The sequence below is a fragment of the Solea senegalensis genome, linkage group LG20 (genome assembly GCF_019176455.1).
Source record: "Solea senegalensis isolate Sse05_10M linkage group LG20, IFAPA_SoseM_1, whole genome shotgun sequence".
NCBI classification, from domain to species: domain Eukaryota; kingdom Metazoa; phylum Chordata; class Actinopteri; order Pleuronectiformes; family Soleidae; genus Solea; species Solea senegalensis.
The window spans coordinates 18,331,912-18,359,460 of record NC_058039.1 but is presented as its reverse complement, the minus strand read 5'-3'; the positions used below and the strand labels follow the sequence as shown (position 1 = coordinate 18,359,460).

The following is a 27,549-nucleotide window of genomic DNA, read 5'->3' as shown; positions in this document are numbered from 1 at the left end:
CTCTTCCTAGACCTGGCCGTCCTGAGCAATCATGGGAGAAGAGCCTTGGTGAGAGAGGTGAAGAAGAACCCAAAGATCACTGTGGCTGAGCTCCAGAGATGCAGTAGGGAGATGGGAGAAAGGCTTTATGGCAGAGTGGCCCCACAGAAGCCTCTCCTCAGTGCTAGACATATGAAAGCCCGCACAGAGTTTGCCAAAAAACACATGAAGGACTCCCAGACTATGAGAAATAAGATTCTCTGGTCTGATGAGACCAAGATTGAACTTTTTGGCGTTAATTCTTAGCGGTCTATGCGGAGAAAACCAAGCTCTGCTCATCACCTGCCCAATACAATCCCAACAGTGAAACATGGTTGGGATTGCAGCATCATGCTATGGGGGGTGTTTTTCAGCTGCAGGGACAGGACGACTGGTTGCAATTGAAGGAAAGATGAATGAGGCCAAGTACAGAGATATCCTGGAAGGAAACCTCTTCCAGAGTGCTCAGGACCTCAGACTGGGCCGAAGGCTCACCTTCCAACAAGACAATGACCCTAATCACACAGCTAAAATAACGAAGGAGTGGCTTCAGAACAAATCTGTGACCATTCTTGACTGGCCAAGCCAGAGCCCTGACCTAATCCCAATTGAGCATCTCTGGAGAGACCTGAAAATGTCTGTCCACCAACGTTCACCATCCAACCTGACAGAACTGGAGAGGATCTGCAAGGAAGAATGTTCCCAAGAAGACTCATGGCTGTACTAGATCAAAAGGAGCTTCTACTCGATACTGAGCAAAGGCTCTGAATACTTATGACCATGTGATATTTCACTTTTTCTTTTTTAATAAATTTGCAAAAATGTTTACATTTCTGTTTTTTTCTGTCAAGATGTGATGCTGAGTGTACATTAATGAGAAATAAAATGAACTTTTTTGATTTTAGCAAATGGCTGCAATGAAACAAAGAGTGAAACATTCAAAGGGGTCTGAATACTTTCCGTACCCACTGTATATGTAGAGTTGCACGGTACCCACGATACCCCGCGGTGCCAAGTCGTATCGGTTCCTACTATACTAGAAATTCTACAGGACAGTACTACCATGGATTACTATACCACCGGTGCCAGTTGTTGCTACATAGCGGCCGCCTCTACTCTCCTCCCGTCTTCTCACTGCATGCTACTCCCTTGTAAACAAACACACATTGTAACTACTGCAACCGAACGACACAGCTGCTGAATGATTGGCTGTTTGCTTGTTACTGGTGACGTTCGGGGATATGAAAGGCTGTTTCCGCACGCTGGGTCCGCCCCTCTGTTAGCTGATTGGCTGTGTGTTTTCTGCCAGCAAGAACGAACTCCATGAATACAGCTCCGCTTCGATAGAAATTTGTTTCAAAACAAACGTCAAGCTACAGTTCTGTCTCGCCCAGACGCGTGCACGCCTTACGGTCACAAACACGAGACAACACACTCACCGTGGCAGAAGCACAGAGCCTGAGCGGCGAGTCTGCCGCGGCGGCGTCGTCAGTGGCGCCGCTAACTTTGCTCAAAAAACAAACAAACTCCAAAAGAACTATTTTGGCTTTAAACGAGGCACAGACGGTAAAGCAATAGACGATGGCCTTCCACTGTGCAGGTGCTGCCACCAAGCTATAGGAGCCTAAGGAGGGAACACGTCCAACCTCATAAAACACCTGCAGTGTCGTCACACACATTTATATGTGGAATACCAGGTTAGTATTAGCTAATATTAGGCTATATGCTCCGTGTACAGGCTGACGAATGAAGAGTTAAAGGATGTCAAAGTATAAAGCACATAGAAAAGACATAAAAATATAGTTTTCACAGGGAATCAGTTCCTGTTTATTGTATTTTGTTCTCTACGGTTTATTATGTTGGAAAATAAGCATTATTGTCAAATAGATTTGTATTTTACATATATATATGTATTATATACATATATATATGTATATATATATATATATATATATATGTTATATGTTTATCATGCACCAAACAACAGTATAAGTAATTAATAAGTATTTATAACTTAACAAATACATTGCAGTTCATAATAATAATAATAATAATAAAAAAAGGCAGCAGTATTGCGATACTACCCGGAACGTGATACTTTGTCTGGTATAGTATCGTGGTTACTCATTTTGGTATCGTGACAACTCTATATATATGTACATATGTATGTATATATATAAATATGATAATAATGAATTATTCTACTGTGACAGTTGCTTTAACTCTCTTTTGTCTGGTGTCCAAATGTTTGACTCAGCAGAAGCTGTGTCTTCGTCTCTGATGGACGAGAACAGCAAAGAAGAAACTGCTGCTTTCTGTCTCACGTCTCACACCATGGTTTAATGTCCAGAAGGCAGAGAGCGAGTAAAGCTCTCAGCTCATAAAGTCTGGATGTCCTCAGTGTGACCTCACCACAACCCACAGTGGATTTACTGCTGCATTACAACAGAAAGACTCTGTCTTCTTCTGAAACACAACAGTTTAAAGCTTGGACGCCGCCAGCATGTTAGAATTAAATCAGTGATCATATAAAAACTCGGTCTGTGAAACCATGACGCTGCAAATTTAGCTGGAAACTGGGTCATAATTTTAATTAATGTTGATAAAAAAAGAAATCTGCTCAGAGAAAGAAAGAAATCATTAGAACTGAACCATGTTGGTTTGTGGACAAAACACTGATCAACATTTTTCAAAAAATGTTTTCAAAAATATTATGAACGAAACAATTTGTTTTTTTTCCAGAGAGGAATCCACAGATGAATAAATTATGGAGGTATGATTAACGTTCAAGATGATTAAACTATTCAAACAAACTTTTGTGAGTTGATAAAATATAAGATTTTAAGTTGAAATCATTTTTATTTCATTTTTATTCATAATTCTTTAAGTATCTCTTTCTAATAAAAATCAAATAAAAATAACTGACACAAAATCAGGTGACTTCACAACCTTTAACCTTTTTTCTTTCTCAATGTGAAACAATGCAACGACGTGACTGAAGAAAAGAAAACGACTCACCGAGGAAAGCAGAAGGCGAGACGGTGCCGTTGCTACGGGAAACCATGACGCTGATGCCGGTCTCCACGAACGGCACGGAGAACTCCACGACCTCTGACCTCTCTTCGTTGATGGTGAGAGAACCGATGGCCATGTCGGCGCGGTGAGAAACCACCTGGAGGAGAAAGAACAAGGACACCGTGAGGTAACTGTGTAAAACTTCTTCTTGTAAACAGCCAGAACATCTTCTCAGTGTGGCCTCTTCTTCTTCTTCTTCTTCTTCTTCGTTCTCAGTCTGTAAATGAGGCCCAGGTGGTCAGAGGGCGAAGGAGCGAGGAGGATCACAGCTCGCTCTTGTTCCACTTGGCAGGAAACAGGTTGTGTGAGTGGAGCTGAGGGACGTGGAGGTGAGAAGGTTCTGGCTCTGGACCACGGGTTCATTAGTCTGAGTCCTGGCCTGGAGAAAGACCAGAGTCTCTGCGGTTCCACACATCTGAGACGCCGACAATTACACTGTTAAAGTCACAGACCTTTTTTCACAGTGTGAGGACAAGGAGATTTAAACTGTGACTTTGAAGAAAGCAGCAGATGGAGCTGACAGCAGGTGGCAACGTGACTGAGAGTGATCAATACTAAAGGAGGTAATCACTATAAACTGATGTGGAGAACATGTTCCCGTCTTTAGCTCACTGTTACACAGACTTTTCCCGTTTACAAGCCAAAACTAAAAAATAAGACATTAGAACTTAGGGATGGAGGCAGCAGTGTGTGTGTGTGTGTGTGTGTGTGTGTGTGTGTGTGTGTGTGTGATGTTAAAATCACTGATTTATCTCTGGGCTTTGGTGTGGGAGAGTGAGTGGTTTATAAACCTCAATTTCCTGTTGGAAAAGTCTGTGCAACAGTGAGATTAAGACGTGAACGTGTTCCAAAGATATCGTCGACTAAAACTGAAGTGAAATAACCAAACACACGTGTTCACATACTGCGATCATTCGGAACCGCTGCCTGAATCCATGTCGTTAATGGGTTTTACTACTGGACACAGCAGTGTCTCACACACACACACACACACACACACACACACACACACACACACACACACACACACACCCACACCATGTCTCTGACACTTTCTTCCTCTCTCTAATCTCTGCGACAGCCTCACTCCGTGTTTCCTCTCGTCTTCTTCCATCGGATCCAATCCTGCGTCGCCCGAGACGCGTTTTAAAGGATTTGATGCAGGATAAAGACGATTTCACAGGAGCCCTGGAATCAAACGGCCCTTCTTTTGTAAACGCAACAAAAGCTGAGAGGAAAAAACCCACAAAACTAAAATGAATGAAAACTGATGGTGCTCTGGTACAGACACACACACACACAAATAGAGAAAGAAAAAGTGTTTGGAATAAATTCTCAGAGTAAACAAAGGCTGAATCGAAGGTTCACATTTTCATTCACTTTTAATTCAAGTGTCGTTCAGGCTGCTGTCACAGAGTAACAAATGTTTTTTGTTTCTTTTTAAATCATCATCTTTTACTTTCACCTTAGTTTCTGATAAGACTTTTGTTGGCGCTGTCACACACGAAAACTCCTGAAAACTGCGGTCTGACCAAGTTTCAGCAGGAATTATAGAATTATATATATTACAGTCTTGTATAAAGTACCTAAAAGCTACCAGATTTAGAAGTAGAACTCACTTTTCTATAATATTATCTAAAAGTAGAAATTCTTCATGAAGTTTATGAAATTTACTGTACTTAAGTATCAAAAGTTATTTTTTCATATAAAATGTACTTAAATTGAAGAAGTAATATAGTTGAGATTACAGTATTTGTACTTTTCACGGTTCTCCTCCTTCATCCTTTCAGCAACAGAAAGTGTTCAAACATAAAAAGGTTCAGTTTATTCTCGACATGACGGCTGTGGCTTTTCAGCTCCTGTAAACATCTGTGTTGGGATCCTTCTTTGAAAAGCTTCTACTTTCGGCAAACATTCAGCTGGAGACTTCACTTTAAACTTTACTCTAAACTCTTCAGCTTTTTGTGTTCCACTCAAACGAATTTGGAGAAATCTTCAACTCCTCAAAAGCTCCCTCGTCTTTGAAATGCCTCTAGTTTGGCAAAACTTTCAGCTCAGAGACTTCATTTAAACTTTAATCCAATCACAACACCGTCAATTATTCAGCTTTTCACTTCAGCTACACCCTCTTTTTCTTTAACTACTTGTGAGCTTCCTGGATCTGCACAACAACGTCACAGGGATAAGACATGGAGTCAGGATTCAGAGGAAGACTGTAAGGAGGACAATGTTGAGGAGCTGTGAACTGCGGAAACAAACTGTTGCTTTCCTTTTTGCACTTGGTCGTTATTAGAAGAAGAAGAAGAAGAAGAAGAAGGAATAGCACACAGGAGACTTCCGTCATGTCTCTATTCATCTTCAGCGTCTTTTGAGGGACAAGAGGTCTTCAAAATGTGATTAGAAACTTAGTGCACAACCTGCTGGAACTTAGAAGCAGATTGTGCCACCTACTGGCAAAAAGCCATCAAATCCATCAAAGCCGTGAAATTGGTGTGAGGCCAAAGAGTCCTTTGATGCCTTTGATGTTTATCTTTCCTTTTATGTCTTTCTTTCCTTTGACGACTTTGATAACACAGCTGATTCCCACTACTGAACTAGTTTTCATAAACACAAGAAAGACAGTGTGGACTCCATTGACCTTAAAAGAAAAGACATCCAAGATCGTCTTCAGAAGATGGATACTCTGAACAACCTGGTCCTCCAGAGCGAGGCTGAGCTTCAGGTGGCACTGCCAAATCCTGCACCTCAGGACAGAGACATACAGTCTCCTCAGACAGACATGTCCAGCACTGAGACTCTCAATGAGAAACTGGAGAGCCTGGAGAAGGTCAACGCTGAGCTTAAACACAAACTCCGGGCTCAGCAGTACATCAACGCCACCCTGAACCGAGAAGCTTCCAGACTCTGTGTCGTCCTGGAGACTGAGAGGGAGGAGAAAGCAAAAGAGAAGCGCTCACTGATGGGAAAGCTTGTGAGGGAGTGGACCTGCAGGAACATGCTGGAAAAGCAGCTGCGGGAGATGGACAAGGCTCATCTGCAGGACATGAAGGTCCAAGGGGAGCAAGTCAAACTCCTCCGAGGAGAAGTCAGCAAGCTGAGAGGAGAGAAGCTGAGCAGTGAGGAGCGCTCCACCAGCAAGGAGGAGAAAGAACAGGACAAAGGAGAAGGATTCGGTGGTCGACAGGTACGTGGAGGAGAAGACCTGTGGAGCGCTGGCAAAACATCTGCCAAACAAGGAGGACAATGCTCAGGCTTTAGTCCAAATGCCAAACTCTGAGCTCCAGTTCTTCAGCCGCATCAAACCTGATCTGAACTGCTTTGTCCACTTTCCAGGACTTTGATCTGAGATGTAAATGGTGCCAAAAAATGAGATTTAGCTTACAGCTCAAAGGAAACCCTCATGTCTGCAGAATCTGGTAACTCTACGACTAACAGGTTCCAGGGGCTGACATTAGGGGGCAGAGTTGAGATAGATTTAGATATTATTGGCAAAATCTATGTAGGTTTTCAGGCATGATGAAGTCCAGTAAAAAACAAACAAACAAACACTATGTTCGGTAAAAGAAGAAAAGGGAAGACTGGTTACTGGAAACTAAGACGATTATTTCCTGCTGTGTACGAATGTTGTCCTTGTTGCTCATTTTAAATGTTAAATATTAAAGAAAATATAATATATAATCCAACTAAGAGGTTTTGTTTGTCCAAATTAAAAGAAAAACATAGGTCATGATTTTGACCAAAATCAAGTGAATTGCATGGAACAGACTCAAGGCTACGAAAACCAAATAAACTCAAATAAACTAAATTTTTTTAACATTCAAACAATGATTTTAAATATAGAAACAAAGGGAGTAGTTACTGAAACTAATAAATGCTGGTTTTTATTGTTTTTGTGATGGTATTTTGTGAATAAATGTTGTTGAATGAATGAAATTGATACAAATTGGACCTTTAAACTGACAATAATTACACCAGTGACTCCCAAAGTCTGGGTCAGGACCCACAGATGGGTCACAGGAGACATTTTTGTGTCCTTACAGAATTTTAAGTTGTGTGTACATGTTTTAAATAAAGTTGGAATTGATTTACCGTGGAAATGATTCATTTTCAATTCCCGATAAACAGTTTGTCCTCACAGAGAGACACAGATGTGGCGCTCACCTCTCCCACCATGCCGTTCCACTCCCCGTCGATGTTCTTCCCGTGTCGGCCGTTGGTCACCAGGTAAAGGTCGTAGGTGAAGCCCACGATCTTGGCCAGACGCTTCAGGACGTCGATGCAGAAACCTTTGCAGCAGTGCTTCATGGGTCCGGTGCCGTCCACCACCAAACTGAGAAAACAAATTAATTTAATATGGTTTTATTTTTTTAAATGAGATTCAACAACAAATAACAAGCCTTTTATTTTATTTATTCTCAATTGAATCTGTGAAAAAAACCTAAAACAATAAAACACAGATTATTTTCTCCTGCTGCTTCTAACCTTCCATAATCTCTGCCTCTGAGAAAACATGGTTATGTTGTGATGTTTTAATCCGCTGATCCCTGAGAAGAGTCAATCTTTACCTGCATGTGTGTGTGTGACGTGATCAGAGCAGAAGGGACTTTCTGGTTTTTCCCGTCTAAACACTGATGTAGAAACACTGTCATGTTCTGTGACGGTTCATAAAGTTCTCAGTGAGGTCATGTTGGTGCTTCTCACCTGGAGTTGAGGGGCATACGACAGGGCACAGAGTCTCTGATGCAGGAGCTGGTCCCGGGATCAGCAGGCTCCACGATAACGAAGGGCCGCTCCTCCAGAGTGACCACGCGGAGGTGCTGCGAGTCGTCCAGAGGCTTCAGGAAGGAGCCGTAACGAGACCAGGGATGATAGCGGAGACGCAGGTGTCCGTTCTCCCACCAGCCCACCTGACACCAACAAACATGTGATCCGTCAGTAAGGAAACATATGAATAAAAACCTGCCGTTTGTCAAAGAATTCACGAGAAAAATCGTCTCCTTCAGTTTTTATTCAGACATGTCCCCAGACGTGCCCTCAGACGTGTCCTCAGACACTCCCACTTATCCCAGTCGTCCCCCACGAGGACGGCGGTGTTGTAATCGTTTTCTAAATTGAAGACAGTATTTTCAGTAATGGCTGTTGGTCTGTGTTTGGACACGTTGTCTCCGCTGGGTGTTTTTTTACATCCTCACCTCCCGAGGACAACGTTATAAATCACACAATAGCGGGGATTGGACACCTGCGATAACACGTTGGTAAGTGTTTTCCATGAGGAACATTATTACTGTGTGAAGTGCAGCCTCCAGTCTGACGCTGCAACACTTTTACACGTTCAGATGAAACGACATTTAAGGTAAAGGATAATTTAAGATTTTTGAAGTGTGCTTGTATGAGGTACTGACGCGTTCTCATCGCCGGGTAAACGCTGCACGCACCTTTAACGTAGACGAGCAAACCCAACTCTGAGTAAATCATAACTGCCAGAGGAGACATTAGGACAAAAAACAAAAGGTTGAATGTGTGTCAGCCTCAGATTGTGAGATTTTATCTCCCCGTGAGTGAGTGAGTGTTTTCTTCAAAACTGTAAACTGAAGTCAGTAAACCACTCACTCTCCCACACCAAAGTCCAGAGAGAAAACCTGCAGGGGCTGCAGGGACACAGGAGCTGCTGGTCCTCTGCTGCCTCGTGTGGTCACTTTGTGTCACTGAGGTCAATATGAATGAAGGACTTTAAAAGCCAAATATAAACAACAACATAGTGGATCAACAACTCCTGTGTGTGTGATGCTAAAATCACTGATTTTCTGATGAGGTTTGGAGTGCAGGGAGGAGATTTCAGTCGTCTCCTCACACTACCAACAGGCGTGACCAACGGACATGGATCCAAATGTCTCTATACGCCATTGGATAGACGTACAGCCCATCAGACCAGAGATCAGAGTGACAGTGAGTAACATGGCGCAGTAAACCAGGGTTTGAGCTCAGGGCTTAAACTGAAGAACTGTGGTAGTAACTGCAGGTGTGGAGTTGCTAACATGGACACGTTGGACCTTGAAGGTTCTGGATCTGATGCACTTTAAACACAACAAGACTCCACAATTAATATGCACCGTGGTTTGGTATGTTGTGTGCTTCTCCAGTTACCATGGAGCTCAGATAGAAGCAGACTCGGAGATGACACCGGCTCTAAAATGAACATTCATTCACTCACACACACACACGCTCGCTCGGAGGAAAGGTGACACGGAAAGAGCAGTTTCAGCTCCAGCTCCAGCAGGATTTACAGCAACAGCAGCTGCTCCCAGTGTGAGCAGCACAGAGAAACAACATGGTCGGATCACGGGCTCCAAGCTGAGGCCCACTCACACACCTGAGAGAAAAGCCAGGAGAAGGAGATTCAAACTCTGACTCTGGAGAAAAGAGCAGCTGTCCTGGGGCTGACAGCAGGGGGCGACGCTCCTGCAAGATGTTTCAATATTAAAGGGCAGTTTCCTGGCCAACAATGGTGTAATCTCTTTAAACAGAATATGTGAAGAATATGTGATATTGCACCTACTTTACAGCCTGAGACACTTGATCTCACTCTCAGTGAAAACAAAATGGCTGCCAACGTAGACGCACAGAAAAACAGATTTTTGCTGCTTAACTAAACTAAACTTCAAACGTCAGTTTGAGTCTACATCATCTTAAGAACACGTTCACGTCTTAATCTCACTGTTACACAGATCAGTGATTTTAGCTCACAGAGACACAAGAGCTGCTGTGTCACCTCTGGTGTTAGCTGCTAACGTTAGCATCCATGCCCAATAACTAATGCTATCATTCAGCAATATTTATTAATGCCATATTAGTATGTTAGCATGTAACTCACCTACTTTGCAGCCTGAGACACTTAACCTCACACTTCACACTTAGTGAAAACAAAATGGCTGCCAGCAGCGACACAAGGGGGGAAAATAGCCTGATTTTAGCCACTTATTAAAAGACTTGGCTCATAAAATCTCCATCAGCTTAAGTCTACGATATCTTAATAACATGTTCACATCTCACTGACTTTTTCAACAGGAAACCCACACCAAACCCCATAGAGAAAATCAGTGATTTTAGCTCACAGGGACACAGGAGCGGCTGGTCTACTGCTGCCTCGTGTGGTCACTTTGTGTCACTCAGGTAAATATGAATGATTTTTTTTAATGATTTAATGATAAGACATTAGAACTCAGTGACGGCGGCAGCAGTGGATCAACAACTCCTTGTGTGTGTGATCACACAAAAATCACTGATTTTCTCTATGGGCTTTGGTGGGCGAGTGAGTGGTTTACAAGCTTTCCAGTTTCCTGTTGGAAAAGTCTGTGTAACAGTGAGATAAAGACGTGAACATATTATGAGATATATACGACAGCACAGTCGTGAAGCGGGAAACCCCCAATGTTTTTCACCACAAGAGCAGAGACAGTAGTTGTCATACTTCTGACGGACTGTCGTCTTAAGGTATATAATGTTTTTAAAAAAGTATAACTCAATCATAACCACTGCACAAAATTCACTAAATCACAACATGAGACATCAATATAAGCCTGGAGAGTGTATTCCACAGATATGGTCATAGTGTGTTTGAGTGACAGACTTCTCACATCCACTCTCCTCAGAGGTCTGGTATTCTTGTACTTTTAAGGGAAATATAAATTCCCTTGTGATATGTTATAAAAAGTCTGACATTTCCAGAGGAAAAAGAAAAAGGCAACACAGGAGAGTTACTTCCTACAGAAATTCACAGAGAGTGAGCGAATAAATGACTGTAAAAAAGATCAATAATCGATTAAAGCTAACAATCGACCTTAAAAGAGCCATTACGTTGTCGAGAGAATGATCAATACATTGATCCTCTCAGCAGCAGCAGCAGAATAAACATCAGCAGCAGCAGCATCAGCAGCAGAAGAATCAGCAGCAGCAGTATAAACATCAGCAGCAGCAGAAGCATCGGCAGCAGAAGCATCAGTAGCAGAAACATCAGCAGCAGCAGTATAAACTTCAACAGCAGCAGAAACATCAGCAGCAGAGGAAACAGCAGCAGCAGCGATGAAACTCATCAATGTCTGAGATCTTTTCATACAACAAACAGTCAGTGATGAGAACAGCAATCATAGAAAAGCAGTCGTGTCCCCGGGAAGCAGCAGAATGACACAGTGCTTCACTGGAGTCGGCAGAAAAACACATTTCATTCATTCATTCACAAGAAGAACGATTTTTATCTTATCACAGAATAAATGTGAAGGTAAGATAACGTGTCTGAGTGTTTGTTTACGGACAGTTTTTGTATTTCTTTGTAATGTTACAAAGTACAAAGTTACTCCACCATATCTCCACTAACTCTCTTTGTTACTCGTTACTACAAAATAAAATCAGAAGAAGAAGAGTTGCTATTATGGTCTGTAGAGCTTTTCTCGTCTTGATGAACTGCTTAACACAATAGTTTTCACCCATTCACACATCTTTCACAAGCTGCAACATCGGGTTAAGTGTCGAGCTAAAAGACATATATAGACTAGCAGAGCCAGGAATTGAACCCACAACCTTCCATTCGAAAGACAACTCACCCTACCACTGAGCCACCATGGCACAAACCGAACTCCTCACTTTTTAATACTTTCATAAACTTTAAGACTTTAACTTAAGTAATATTATAAAAAAGTGATTTCAACGTCTGCCAAAGTCATCAGTAACTGTAATCTCAACTGTAATCTCAACTGTAATCTGAACTATAATCTGAACTGTAATATGAACCATAACCTCAACTATAATCTAAACTGTAATCTCAACTATAATCTCAACTATAATGTGAACTGTAATATGAACTGCAATCTAGACTATAATCTCAACTGTAATCCGAATGTACACAATAAAATGTCAACATGATTTTTAACGCAGAAACAACAAGTGAAATAATCTTTCTTTCTTTTTCGACATTAAAAATGTGGATAAAACATAAAAATAAAATGTATTTGGCAACTTGTTTTTTAATCTCAAATGAAATTATATTCAGGGTAATTTGTCGGATTAATTAGATTAAATGTTGCTGCTTTCATTGTTATGATTCATAAATGGAACACTTAACCCAGAATCGATAATCCTTCATCTGTGAGAACATGTGCTGATACTGGATTAGATAACATTAGATTGGATTAGATTAGATTAGACCAGATCAAATTGTAATGGGTTACTGTGTTTTTTATGTTTTCTTTTTTATTACTGAATTCCTTTTTCATCAAAAATACATTTATATTGTAAACTATTTATCAATCCATATAAAAAACAAACACTTATTTTTTAATCTTCTGAAATATTGTCATATCATTATTTTTATTATTATCATTAATATTGTGATGTCTTTTTCTGTAGTTTTTTTTGACATGACCGCCCCCTGCTGACCAGACTGGACTCTCGTCGCCCTCGGGGTCTTTGAGTTTGATGCGCGTTGTTACAGAAACAGTAGACAGAGGTCGTGAATAAAAACGTCTACTTTAATTAATCCTAATCAAGCTTGTGTTTAAATATTACTTCCTGCATCTTATTAAAAAAACTCTAATTACGATTGTGACTCAGCCCAGGCTCCATGAAATGACATCCAAAGTGTCGTGCAGAGGTTGTAACGTGAGAGTTTCTTCACATTCAGATGTGTGACGATGATAATCCTGATAGATTTGTGACAGACTGAGAAAAACACACAACATCCTCAGTTTCTGTGTCGCTGCATAAATGAATTAACATTCAAATCATTAAAAAACATGACGAGAACATGCTGGAAACTTCTGCTTCAATACTCGTAGTCAGTCCGTCAGGTCGGTAGGTTGGTTAGGTAGGTCGATAAGTAGATAGGTTTAAACTTTTTTAAAAGTTTGGTTTTAATCTTTTCACAATTTGATTACAAACTCTTTTGTGATAGAAAACAATAACATCTCAACGCCACATAAGATATTTGATCGACCCCTAATTACAAATATATTTAAATGCTGATATTTTCAGTTTCAGACCTGAAAAACAGTCGGATGTGATACAAATATAAATAAAAGTGCAGGTGCTTTTATTTTATTAAAGAGAATATGCTCTGTGTTTAAAAACGTTGCCCTGTAATACCAGAGGCAGAAAAAGTGAAATCCTAATCTGTGCTAATGTTTTCTTTCTTTCCTCTCTCTTCTTCTGCTGAATGAAGCCTGAGATTCTGTCGAGGAGACGCGTTACCGTCTCATTGTCTACAAGATATAAAAAGGAGATATAAGAAGAAGAAAAGTGACAGATAAGAGCTGATTTCTGCTCTTTCGCTGCTCTTTTATCTGATCTGATGTTCAGGTGAAGAACGGTGGGAAAGAAAATTGTCAGTGAAGTCATGTCAGGAAATATTCCCTCAGGATTACGTTCACGTCTTTACATTCTACACATTAGATGCTACGTTTCCTGACTGGAAACATAACATAATGTTGTTTTTTACAGACAAGTTAAAGAAAGACCTAAATCTGCTTTAATTAACGGTAAAAATTAGGTCACTTTTATTAGGTCACAAGTTTTAAATGATTTATTCATCATTTATTAGTGAAGTTCCATGTTAAATGCGACTGGGCTTCATCATGGGCTGCAGTGGTCGACAGGAAGTCGCTAACAACTAAAGGTTCAATTCAACGTAGCCTTATACTGAAGCTAAGCTAACTCCTGACATCCATCAGTGAGTTTAAATCTGTTGGTTTGTGACACAAAGTTCTCTTAATGGTCTTAAAGATTTAGTGACACCTAATGGTGAGACTGCAGTATCGTAACAAATGGCTCCCTTTCCAAAGTGCCTTGGGGAACTACGGTGGCCTTCAAAGACCAGAAAGCATGTTGTTCTCAAGGATAACAGCTGGTGTTTCCTTTACGCTGCATCGCAACACGTTTACGGACTAAAAATGGTTAAGAACCATGTGTACGATTATGACAAATGTGCTATTAGTGATAATAGTAGCGTTGTTCATATAGTGGCAGCCATGTCATCTTCTATCTCTACCTCACCTCCCTCTTTCGTTTTCTCCTCCCCCTTTCTGTCCTCCTTCCTCTCCTCTGTCCCCAATTTTTCCTTTCACCCCTACCTGTCTAGGCAGATACTGCATGCCTTTGATTCTGGTTGTGTCAGAGATGTGTTTCTCTCTACTGACACCTAGTGTTTGTTCATTGACTTATCTCTGTAATGTTGTAGGGGTTTTTGCCTTAAGTGAGACAGCAGAAAAGTAGAAGACAGTGAGAGACAGAGAGACAGGAGAAAAGTCAAAGTGAACTGTGATGACTGTGCTTATTTAAATGATGCGTGAAATTGTGGTCAGTGTGGACACTGTGGTGATGATGGACAGGACACTGACCTCCTCCCAGCCTCTGCCGTTGGTGTAGGAGATGACGTCAATGAGCGGGTTGGACAAGTAGCCGTCGCTGTTGAAGGAGTAATCCCGTCCACCGATAGAGATGTTGGTGAAATACCTGAGAGCAGACATGTGAGCAGAAATGTGAGACAAGTGTCCTCTATAAGCAGACAGGTAAGAGTCCAATCACCTGTGGGTCCAGGTTTACGAACACCTGTGTCTATAAACCAGACTGAGACATGACACTGAGACGTCTCACTGCGAGACAGACTTTTCCAACAGGAAACTGAAGTAAGTCAAGCCAGTGGTTTTAGCTCACAAGGACACAGGAGCTGCTGGTCTACTGCTGCCTCGTGTGGTCACTTTCTGTCACTGAGGTAAGTCAGAACAAAGAACTTTAAATGCCGAATTGTTAAAAATAAGACATTAGAACTTGATGGAGGCAGCAGTGGATAAACAACTCCTGTGTGTGTGATGTTAAAATCACTGATTTTCTCTATGGGGTTTGGTGTGGGGGCGTTTACTTGAAATTCCAGTTCAGAGAGTCTATCTTGCAGTGAGATGAAGCTGTAAATGCACACAGAATCTATGTGGTTCTTCTTCCTTGGAGTTTTTACAGCGGAATTATTTGAAACAGTCACACTTCAATCACCAGAACCACCTTTATCACAAGCTCATAATGTACGACATATAATCTTCACAATGATTCAGTAAAATATAGACTTACAGAAAAAAATCAAACTTGATTTAGTTTTCGAGAAACAAGACACCGAGACGTTGCTGCTCTTGTGAAAAATTCTCGAGTAAAGAAAGAAAAGCTGCGGAGGCGGAGCCGAGCTCCTCACTGCAGGGAGCAAATATTAGAGAATCCGTGTCGGTATAAGACAAACACATTTCTCCTGATATGAGAGGAAATCACATTGTTGCGAGTGTGTGAAGAGGGGATGAAGAAGCAGAGACGCCAGAGACTAGATAAAGAGCCCAGTCCACACAAATGTGTCTCTGTTTTCAGCTGTGACGACAAATCAGCAGCGTGTGGACGGGTGAATTTATTTAACACTAAAGCAAAGATTGTGTGTGAAGACAGAGAGAATGAGAAGAATGCTTTTACCTTTGATGTTTTTTTTAAATGGAACATCAAAGTATCTTAATGAAACACAGATGAAAAAGGCTGAAAAACATGTGGAGAAAAAGGCGTCATGGAGTGGGATCTGACTTCAAAACAAAACCCACAGAGATACAGTCACTAAAACAGTCAAGAGAAAGTCTCTCCTCGTGTTAATCTCTAAACATTAACATATCAAACAGAGAAGAGTCCTGCTGATGTGTCAACGTCAGGAAATAGTTTGTGTTTTTCTCTCTTCTGAAAACAGAGAATCGTGTTTGTTTAACAGTGTGGAGAAAAAGTGGGGAAAAGACACGTAATATATATTTAAAACAAGAATTCAGAAGTCACATTTTAGAAAACAAACCTAAAGACTCATTTTCTCAAGCTTCTGAAAAGAGAATAGAGTGAGAACAAGTGTCATCTGCAAAGAGTGGAAAACTGAAGAGAGAAAAAAAACTCAATATCACGTTTTTAAGCTAGCTAGTTTTGTAAGAACAAAGCAGAGAGTCATCTGCAAAAGGACAATGCACAAAAAAATGGAGCGTAAAATGTAAGTATGACAGTCGATATTTTACAATCTTTGGTGTTTTCTCTTTAGATTAGATTAGATTATTTGTAGAAAAACAAAGCGGAGAGTCATCTGCAAATACACAAAACAAAAAACCTCAGTTCTGCTGACGTGAAGTGTGTAATATATACACAACATTTAAAAGTAATCTGTAACAAGTCCTGTTGATCTTAAGACATATGATAGAGTCGATATTTTAAGAAACAGCAGATCTGTGAAAAAAATACTAAAAACTGAAATATTTCGGAAAAATATTTCAAAATACAAATTCCGCTGATTGTGAAGGGAATTTTTAAACAAAGCAGAGAGTCATCTGCAGTCATCTTAAGAAAGAACAAATGAAAACAGAGTTTGTATAAAAACAAAACAGAATCATCTGCAAAGAGAAAGACACCAAAAAACTTGTCGACATTTGAAGTGTCACCTGTAAAAAACACGGAATGTGAACCACCTGGACTGAGCCACTGGCTGGACATTGTGGAAGAAATATGATCAATGGAACAAATGACCTATCGTCTACGGATTAAAACAGAGTTATACGCCACAAGATGGACTAATTGGCACCTTTATGCAAGATAGTAGTGTCTTCCCCCTGTATTTGTGTTTTGTTCTTGTTTAATTGATTGAAAAATAAAGTAAAAAAAAAAACAAACATGGAATGGAGATTGTTAAATTGTCTCATTGTACTGAAAATGAAAAAAAAAATACTGTAATATAAAAATATGGCGCACACTTTCACGTGATAAAAATAACCCATTCACGATTCCGACTCCAGCTGAGGTGAAAGGACATTATGTCCCTGCAGTCACATCCTGGCTTTACATTATTACAGAGGTAGGAGTTGATATGCATATCCCATAATATATATACAGTATATGTATATACATATATAATGTTATTATTTCTACTGTACAACTTATGGTGCCCACATACACATACATTTCCTGAAGATGAATATTTCCAGTCCAGGTTCCGAGCGGCGGTTTCTCTTCAAAGGAACTCAAAGAGGTCAAAGAGTGAAATGAGATTCAGCTCCTGTGGAAGCAGCCGAGTGAAAGAGTCGCTCTCTCTTTGCCGCTCCGTTGATTCACTTTGCCTCGTCGAGCCTGAAGGAGGCGACGCGTCCTCTTTACGGCTCTTTACGCTCAAACCAAACCCAACGCTCACTTTGCTAAATGTTTGCGAAGGACGGAAAAACCCAGACTTCTCTGGTGATATATGCTAATGAGTTCCTGGAGAATCAGCGAGAGAGTGAAAGTCAAGGCGTCGTCTGATGTGCAAACGTTGTGGAGGTGAACACACACAAGGAAAATAGAAGGGATGAATTGTTAAATTGCCTCTAGATGATATTAATATACATCTCTACTCTACCATGGCATCTCACATTCAGCCTGAAACCTCACAGATATATAAGAAGTCATTTAGAATGATTCTATAGATCTCTGTTATGATCTGTAAGAAATGAAACTTTAGAGTTCTGTGAAATAGAACTCAACTTGATCTCAATCTCTACAACTATTAGTCTTATCTTGGTACTAGTCCCAAAAAAGTCCTGGTCTTCACATGATTTCTGTCCCTAAAAGTTTTGGTCTTATCTTATCTTGGTCTTGGTCCTTAAAAATATTGATCTTCCCTTAAAGCCTTGGTCTTGTCTCGGTCACTAAAAGTCTTGCTCTTTACTCGATCTTGTTGTCAGATTTATGGAGTTTTATCGAAGTCATTTTGACTCTTTTCTGTTTTTTGTTGAAACTCTTGAAATATGTTTTAATGTTTGTGTCCTGACTGTTTCTGTGTACTGCTGACTCATAATACTTCCATTTCTCCTTATACCAGCCTGAAAGTGAACCAGTGAACTAATCATGGACACGAGTCACTTTCTCAGGGAAAACCCTTGAGCCGCACAGGATTTCCATGAGCTGCCGAAAAGGTCACGTAAGTAGTTCTCCAGTCATTAGCAAACAATGGCATTCATTTCATAAAAAATGTCAAAGATTATGAGTTTAAGTTTTTTCCAACGAGGCCGAGAGAAGAGAGGAGGAAAGAGCGAGAGAGCGGAGGAAATAAGGAGGAGGACTGGTCGTGGTTTTGCCTGTTGGTGAAGAAGTTATGGTTGAATTTGACTGAAAATGTGTCACTTTTATTTAATAACAACCATCATCTGATGGATGAAATGATTATTTTAAGGATTAAAGATCAATCTGAAGTTTCTATAATGAGCAGGTTCTCAGTGAACTTTGGTAAGAATCGACCATCTGATGTTGTCCCAAAAAAGTCCTGGTCTTCACACAATTTCTGTCCCTAAAAGCCTTGGTCTCTGTCTCAGTTGCTTTAAGCCTTGGTCTTGACACAGTATTGGTCCCAAACGTTCTTGCTCTTCACTTGGTTAGGGTTTTGAACTTACTGGTCCTGCTCTGAGTTTCTAAAAGTCTTGGTCTTGACATAGTCTGGGTTCCCTACCTAAATATCTTAGGTATACTTCACTCTTTTATTGACCAGAATTCAAGCACTTTCAATGACCCATGTCTGTTTAGGGAGATTTTGGAAAACTTTCAAGGATTTCAAGGACCCGTGTGAACCCGTGCATATTTGACATTTTATTTGATACAATTTCAGACAAAGGCGGAGCTTCCCTTGCTGTCTTTGTAACGGCATAACAATCTGCGACAAATGTCAAACAGTGACGCCGACGTCAAGTTCCATAAAAACCCAGTGGAATTTCAAAAACACGCAAACAACAAATGAACCAAAGAAGACGAATACGAAGAAGACAAAGACGCGAAGAAGACGAAAAATAAAATCTGTGTCACACAACGACGTAAAACTATACGACAACAATCGACTTCACCAACAAAGACGATACTCTGGCTCTTAGAGAGATGCAGAGAGACAGAGATGCAGAGAGACAGAGATGCAGAGAGGCAGAGATGCAGAGACAGAGATGCAGAGAGACAGAGATGCAGAGAGGCAGAGATGCAGAGACAGAGATGCAGAGAGACAGAGACGCAGAGAGACAGAGACGCAGAGAGACAGAGATGCAGAGACAGAGAGCTGGAAGAAAAGCCTTTGATAACAATTCATTCAAAAGACACAGTTTGTTTGATACAGAGTCTCACTAATGGTGTGTGTGTGTGTAATTTCCCAGCACTGAAAACACTCAGCCCTCTTACGAGAAAGCTTTCTTTGTTACCATGACAACTTATTAAGAAATATGAAGACAGCGGGGACTTAAACAAACACGCACACGCACACACACACACACACACACACACACACACACAGAATGATGAAGAGTGTAATGAAAAGCTTTTATTCAACATCGATCTTCATCTTCTTTCGATCTCATCTTGTGTTTTATTAGCAACAACGTGGAGACTGAGACAGTAAGGCAGAGACACAAACGTTCGCGTGGACACAGGGACGCAAACATTTGAGTGGACGCAGAGACACAAATGTTCGTGTGGACGCAGAGACACAAATGTTCGTGTGGACGCAGAGACGCAAACATTTGAGTGGACACAGAGACACAAACGTTCGTGTGGACGCAGAGACACAAATGTTCGTGTGGACGCAGAGACGTGTGGCACATCTAATTTTCTGTTTGAAAACAGTGTTTTTTTTGTTGATTCACTCTTCATCACAGAGTCTGTGTGACTTTCACGTTTGACTCTCGTCCTCCAGCAGAGACGTCTCTGCCCGTGTGCTGTGGACACTAATGTGTGAATTTCATGCTGCTGCACGCACACACACGCACACACACACACACACACAGGAGGGCATCATGACTCCCGTGTGACTCACAGAGTGTGATGTGTCCTCTTCAGTCTGTGCTGCAGTTTTCACGCCTCCTCACCAAATGTAAAAAAAAAACTTCACTGGGTTACTGGTGCAAGTCATAAACTGAACGAGACGGATTTTTGAATGAACCGTTCCACCCATTATACATTGATATATATATATATATATATACACGTGTGTGTGTGTGACTATATCATCTCGTCGGACTTGACTTCAACCAAAAACGTCAGATTCATTGACTCATTCATCAGTGACTTAGCTGTTTGTCATTCACTCACTTCCTCCCTCCCTCTCCTCTTTTCTTTTCTCATCTCTCATTCACACACATATCTCCTCACAATCCACTTCTCCATCTCGTTCATTTTTCATCCTCCCTTCACGCTTATTAAATCCACACACACACACACTCCTCCACATCCGTCCACTCGTCTGCTCTGTCCGTCTGTGTCGGATCTCAGATCCTCGGGGAGGATCACTCACAAAAAGCATGTGATGTCGTTTTGCATGTAAATTGGATAATTGGATTTAGACGCATGACACACACGAGAGAGGGAGAGAGAGAGAGGGAGAGAGACAGAAGGAAAAGACTGGTGGATAAAAGAGAGAGGAGCAAACGGAGGTGGAAGATTCGATGTGTGTTCATGCACTCACACAAGAGTGAGTTAGAAACACACAACACACACACAACAAAGCCACATCTCTAACCCTCAACCCTAATGTTCTACTCTTTACACTGACAATTTTGACTAACATGTGTAAAAACATCTCTGACTCCTTAAAACAATCATTTTAACCATTTCACATCTAAAACCTAAAAACACTGTTTTAATCTCGGTGTTCCTGCAGACGTCAGAGACCGTGACGGTGATTCAGGATGTAAAAGATCACTGAGGTGAGACGATGGCAAAAAGCAGAATTTTAAAAATTGCACAGTGTCTCCTGACTCCGCCTCTCATGTCCATGTTTTGCATTGTCTTTGGTCAAACTGCAGCTGTTGCAGAGACGTGTGATTCTAGAAGCTCTTCAGCTCATCACAGTCAGAGCAGATGAAGGGGAAAGAGAAGCATTAGAAACACATTACCCACGGCACAACCATTAACAAAGTCCTGGCACAATTACCCGGGCAGAGACGACCCTCCTTAAAACCTCCCTGGGCTCTTGTTCACAAACCGTCCTGTCAAATTATTCTGATCGATGAGGACGCGGACGAGGCGTCTCAACTTCAGTGGGGAAAGACAAAAACACGACACACGACGAGTCAGCACTGACAGAAGAGGAACAGTCCAGGTCCAGTTTTATCTCAGCCCTTTAGAATCAAACATTACATTACATGTCATTTAGCAGACACTTTTATCCAAAGTGACTTACAACGGAATTGAGTACAATCAGCCAGGGGTGGAGTCGAACTTGTCACCATTGCGACCGTGATGTCTTTTGCACACAGGGTACCGATCTTAACCACTGAGCCATTCCACCCCACGTTTTCTTACAGTGTCAAATTATCCGAATAAGAATGAGTGAAGGTAACGAGAGGAGCAACAGTAGCCTCAGGAAAAACACACCGAGTTCTGCTCTCACTCTGTCACAGCAGTGATGATGAGTCATGTTTAAGCGTCCTCACCCTGTCACGAAGATACCGAGCATCATGTGATGTCATTTAGAGAATGTACATGCATCATATACTTGTACGTACACGGGTTCTTCAAAAAGGTTCTTGGCCTCACGCAGAAAACATCATGCCATCTCTCGTCAAGTCTTCTTCTCCTGCTGTTGTTCATTGTAAGCGTGAAGATGATGGAACCAGATCCAGAACCAGATGCCCACAGATCCAGAGAGACGGTGGAGGTGAATCACTGCTATGAAATGTGTTCAGCAGAAGACGACAGAGCAACAGGAACAAACACGAGCAACGGATTTCTGAGGTGATCTCTACAGAGTCTAACATCGATACACCAGGTCCACTCCATGTTCCAGACTCTCAAGAAGTAGAAGAAGTAGAAGGTGACATCTTGATCCTCCAGACTTTCCTCAACAACATGGATCTAGAACTTTCAGAGTTCAGTTCGAGGTCAGTTCAGTTTTGGTTTGGTTGTCCTCTCATTAGTTTGTTTGTAGTTTGACGCCTTGTTTCCAGGTGAGTTTCTTTGGTGAAATCATCTTATCCATTCATTCATTCATTCTCCTTCACGTATAAGAGGTGAAATCATAATGGAAAACAGACGAATCCCTTTCCAGGTTCTTCTGATGAGGATCTCAAGATGTTGCCAGGGCAGACGAGACATGTGTCCATGTGACCTCCTTCAATATGAGCTGTTCACTAAGTCAGAAGTTCATGGTTAACTTTGTTTAGGAATCTCGGATGTCTCTTTTCTCAAAAACGTCCTGGGTTTCCGCACCAAATTTTGGCCAATGTTTGTTTCACGGAAGTCAGAAACTCGTATTATTTATTTACATGTTTCTGGGACCATGAGGTGCGCTTGTTTTGTGCACCTTAAAAGCTGAAACAGGAGTCAAACTTTGTCAGCTAAAGTCTGTACTCCTCACCTTTTCTTCAATGAAGCCATGAATTCATCTCTGAGATGAGACTCAACTGTCAACTGTGTGGATGCAGAATGCAGTTTTTCTGTGTGTGGAGCTTCTTCATGAACTGTAACGGCACCAAAGAACCGAAGAACATTTACCAATGAGATCGAGTGAGAGAAACATGAAGTTTATCTCACAAGTTTCTTACGACTTCAAACGGAGAGAGTCTTACTTTTGTCTTTTGGAGTCAGAGCACACAGTGAAAAGAACACAACTCACAGGAAAGAAGGAAGGCAGGAAGGGTGTTTCATCCATTAAAGAAAATAAATTAAGTGCGAGCCAGAGGAGGCATGGAGAGGGAAGTGTGTGCCAGAAAAACCAAAGCAGGAAACGCAGCAGATGGCAGAGTGACGAGCAGACATGTTGATGAGCGTAGGACGAGTGTGAAAGAGAAGATGACAGACTCTTATTATTATTATCATTATCATCCCTTTTCTTTCTTTCTTCCTTTCCTTCTTTCTCTCTTTCTTTCTTTGAATGTGTTTTCTTTAAAGTCATGGAAAACAAAACATGATGGAACTGGGGGCTCCCCGGTCGATTGTAAGGGAGCCAAGTTCAGATCCCTGAATCTGATGGTGTCCAATGCAGTAATGCAAGCAATCCTGGAGACACTGGTGGGAACCCCGGGGAGTTCTCTTTTCTTTGTGAAGGGCAGGGTGTCCTGAGACAGGTTCACCCCAAGAGAGGAAAGTGTTGTGGTTCCAGTTTTTAAACAAGCCAAGTGAACTTTGAACTGTGACGTATTTCCATAATTTCAAAATCAGATATTTAAACATTTTGAGTACTTTTTTTGCTGAGGTGTGTTCACAAAGTTGGTGAAAACGTAAAGAAAAATCTTCGTCATTAGATGTCTATAGGTTGTGCTGGGGAAAAGGATAAAACACTAAATATTGCACCATCTCTCAGCCTCTGTATATAGGTTTTAAGGATAGATCCAGACTTTAACAGTGAAAAGTGCAGCCGCTGAAACCTTTGAGGTAGATCTGAAATGGAAAATAATTCAGACACCGCACAAAACAGAGTTGTTTACACGTCAGCGAGGCCACAGAGGCTGAGATTTATTTGTAGCGCAGGTATTTTTGGAAAGGTCTTCCTGCAGAAAGAGTAAAAAAAAAAGCTGCTTGTGTGTTTTACGACTGTCACCGCGACGGGATGAGATTCCCACGAGCCTCGGCTGCTGTCACGATGACGGACAGTCGCGCTGCTGAGAATTCCAAAGCCAGATTCTGAGAGACTTAAAAGCCGAGTGGAAAATGAAGCCCCTCACTTCATTAGATAGTGCGGGCAGAAAACGCTGCTGTAACTATCCATCTGCAGTCATCAGTCTTTCATATCTCACACCACTCTGCTGTTTTCAGCTGTTAACTGACAGAATTTAGACTTCTCCTTTACATCACATCTGTGTTTGCTCCAGGAGGAACTTACATTTCCCAGAATGCCTTTTGTATTGAGTTTGCAGGAAACGGCTGATATCATGAACCAGTACCACTGAATCAATCAATCAATCAATCAATCAATCAAAGGTTGGCTCTGTGGCTCTACTCATCTCCCCTCTCTGATGAGATTCCAAGTGAGCGGAGACATTTTCTAACAATTTTTGGTTCCCAGAACATTCTGGGAACATAACTATGTTGTTGTGGGAACATTCCCTGAAGGTTCCCCGCCTTGGTTCTCCTGTGGTTGACATGGAAAGTCTTCCTAAGGTTTTTGGTTGCACATTCAGTTCCCAGAACGTTTCTTTTCTACACCCTTTAGTGAACGTTCTCTTTAGGTTCCCAGAATGTTCTTGTGAGCACTTTTCTGTGAACAAATCTTTCTCATCTTTCACTTTTTCACACCAAAGCAACTGCTTTACAAGTCACTAGTTTGTTTGTGTCGTATAGAAAACCACCTCACGACAGTTTCACACAGCCGTGCTGTGATGACTCCATGTTGAGGAGGAGCTATGAAGTCATGGAGAACAATACTAGAACTGTATAATGGAAAATACTACGAAAACAGGAGGTAAAAGAAAATTATAAATGTAAATATTGACAGATAAAATGAAATAGATCAGTAAATCAGTACATAAAAGTAAGTAAGTAAAGAAAAGTATTGTGAGGATTGAAGCATATGCTCCGGGTCACTTTCTTCTATCTGTCGCACATTTTTCCTTTCACCACCACCTGTCTTGGCAGATGTCACAAATCTCTGAGTCTGCTTCTGTCAGATATTTCTTCCTCTCCACTGATGCCTAGTGTTTATTTTTCTTTTCTCTTTATAATGTTGTAAAGGTTTCTGCCTTGAGATAATGTATGTTGTGATTTAGTGCTATAAAATTTAAATTCAATTCAAATTAATTTATTTTAATGAGATAAAAATAACAGACTGATTAAAATAGAAATTAAAAACTCAGTAAAAGGAGACTAAAGGGTGGAATAAAATAAGTCCAATGTGTTCAAATAAAAGTCTAATAATCTGATTTTATATTCGGTGTAATGTGTGACATGTGATTGTTAGTTTGTTGGCATTTATGAGTCCTGGTTGTCTCGTTGTGTGGATTCTGCCCTTGTGTGTCTCATCTTGTTTTACTTGCTGTTTACCTTCTCGCCTCTCTGTGATCGTCTGCTCCGCCTGACGTGAGTCATGTGGTTCACAGGAGCTGTTGATCCACCGCTGCCTCCACAAAATCTCATCGTCTCATCATCGGCTCCAAACACTAGGTTCACCGGTGTTCACATAACTCAGCTCTCATTTTAAATTACACTGCTTTGTAAATGCTCTGTATTTATTCAGCACTTTTCTAGTTAAAGCTGCTCTACACTGCAGTTTTACCGTTCACCCATTCACATTCATTGACACGCTGGCAATGTAGGGTCGAGTGTGTTGCCCAAGGACACATCGACATGTGAATCAAACCCACAACCTTCCAAATGAAAGGTGACTCATTTCTATATATAGAGAGAGAGAAAAATATTAATTTTAATCTATAGCATGTTCAGTTATTGTCTTTGTAAAGCACTGACTCTCCCACAAATTTCCCCATAGAGGAAATCAGTGATTTTAGCTCGCAGGGACACGGGAGCTTTTTTGTTGTCCGCAGGTGTAAAAACAGTTGAGGTTGGAGCAGCCTCCTCTGACACTGACAGCTTGAATCTGACTCCAAACAGATCTCAGAGGAGATGAAGCCAGACGAGCACAAGCCAGTAAAACGTGCACTTGAAGAGGTTCTGCTCATTTTCGTGACTTTTTCACAGCTTTGAAGAAACAGATTTTGGAATATTTTGAGTTGAGGCGGCGATCCAGTCAACTTGGAAATTCTGAATTCTGACAACCAGGGTTCCTACACATTCATTGACATCAAATTCAAGGAATTTCCAGGACCAATTTCCTTTAAATTCAAGGACTGAATGTGTTGACACAGCTCAAGATGGAAGGAATCTCACATCAACAGCAGAGAGAGGGAGAGACGGTATATATGTATATAAATATATATACACTGTCATATATATTTATATACATATATACCGTCATATATTTTAAGACGTTTTACTTAAGTAATATTATAAAAAGTGACTGCAACTTCTATCAAAGTAATTTTCTGGTAAAACTCAACTATCCGTTTAAGCTACTTTATATTATTAGTCGACTAGTAACAATTATGTCGACTATTAAAATCGTCGACAACTAATTTAATAGTCGCCACGTCGTTTTGTTTTCTCTCTCAAAACTGCAGTCTGCCTTTCTGTCCTTGACACACATGCGCAGTAGTGGTAATCTGGGTCAGCCGTGATGTCACCGGAAGTACCAGACGGGCTCTCTGGTATCATGGCTACCCGGTGGCAACGGAGCTCAAACGTGTGGGAGCATTTTAAGAAAACAAAAGAAAAAGTTGTTTGCTACAGTTGCTACAAGCATATTTCATTAAAGGTTTAATGAACTATCATCTTAATTGTCTTTATTTTTAGATAGCATATACCTTAAACACTTCAAGCTGAAAGCTAATGATTGTTATATAAGAGAAGCTGCATGCTGGTGCGATAAACTGTATGTTATACATTCAACTTACGTATGATCCGATTAGTCGACTATCAAAATAATTGTTTGTTTTATATACATATATATATACACACGTTTGTGTTTTGCTGGTGCTAAGATGCAAAAAAAAAATCCATATCCCTTCCATGTCGAGGTGTTTTGTTGTGTAAACAGCAGGAAATAACATTTGTTTGACTTTACGACGATTGCAGTGTTTGCAGAAATCAATAATGTGAACAAACACAAGCAACAAAAACCACAGTGAATGTCAGGTGTTCACATGTAGAGTTAAACACAGGATGACTGAACCTGAACCCTCTCACCTGATCCTGTCCGGCACGCGATGCGTCTGGTTGCCGTCGCTCTGGCAGTTCCCGGCGTACTGCGAGCGGCTGGTGCTTCCTTGGTCGCGCCGCAGCGCCATCGCCCCGTGCGTGAGCACCGAGACGCCCTTAGCGATTCTCCTGCAGGATTAATTAGACACAAGAGTTCAGTGTGAGTCACTTTTTCCAAAAAGGTCTTTTCTGACACCGGCAAACTTCCAGAGGGAAACAAAAAGACAAGTGTGGGTGGAAAAGTGTTGCTGCCGCTGCTTGAATAACTGTGAATCCAACGACAGAGAAGAAGCAGCAAAGCTCAAACTAAATAACACTGAACTCACACAGGGAAAAAGAATTAATGGACTCCACGCTGCCTTTATTCAAAGTTGAGAATTTTTAAAAGAATATCCAGTGTGGCTGTTAAAATGATACGGGTCTTCTTCTGCAAAAATGAAAAGTAATTTAGTCTTCACTGACTGAGACATTGTGGATTTGGCCAATTTCTGTAAATGAGGTTCTGGTGTTGGATGACGGACCTCGACGATTCAGCAGAGAAAGTGATGAATCAAGACATTTCAAGTGATCATCAGCTCAGAAAAACTGGACCCAACAGCGTTACATCACTTTACTCTCACTTTTAAATTGGCTTACCGTCTCTGCACCAAAGCCCACAGAGAAAATCAG

The 27,549-nt window shown here is 41.0% G+C and overlaps 1 protein-coding gene across 1 annotated transcript in view; it reads right to left on the bottom strand.

Moving 5' to 3' along the window:
- The window catches only part of grin2da (glutamate receptor, ionotropic, N-methyl D-aspartate 2D, a), a 145,466-nt gene that overhangs the window by 41,889 nt on the left and 76,028 nt on the right, over positions 1-27,549 (bottom strand). The window contains exons 6-10 of the mRNA XM_044053097.1: positions 26,869-27,009; positions 14,478-14,592; positions 7,795-8,000; positions 7,255-7,423; positions 3,037-3,190 (exon numbers count right to left, since the gene is read on the bottom strand). Of these exons, the coding sequence (XP_043909032.1) occupies positions 3,037-3,190; positions 7,255-7,423; positions 7,795-8,000; positions 14,478-14,592; positions 26,869-27,009 (785 nt within the window). The remainder of the gene's footprint in view (positions 1-3,036; positions 3,191-7,254; positions 7,424-7,794; positions 8,001-14,477; positions 14,593-26,868; positions 27,010-27,549) is intronic.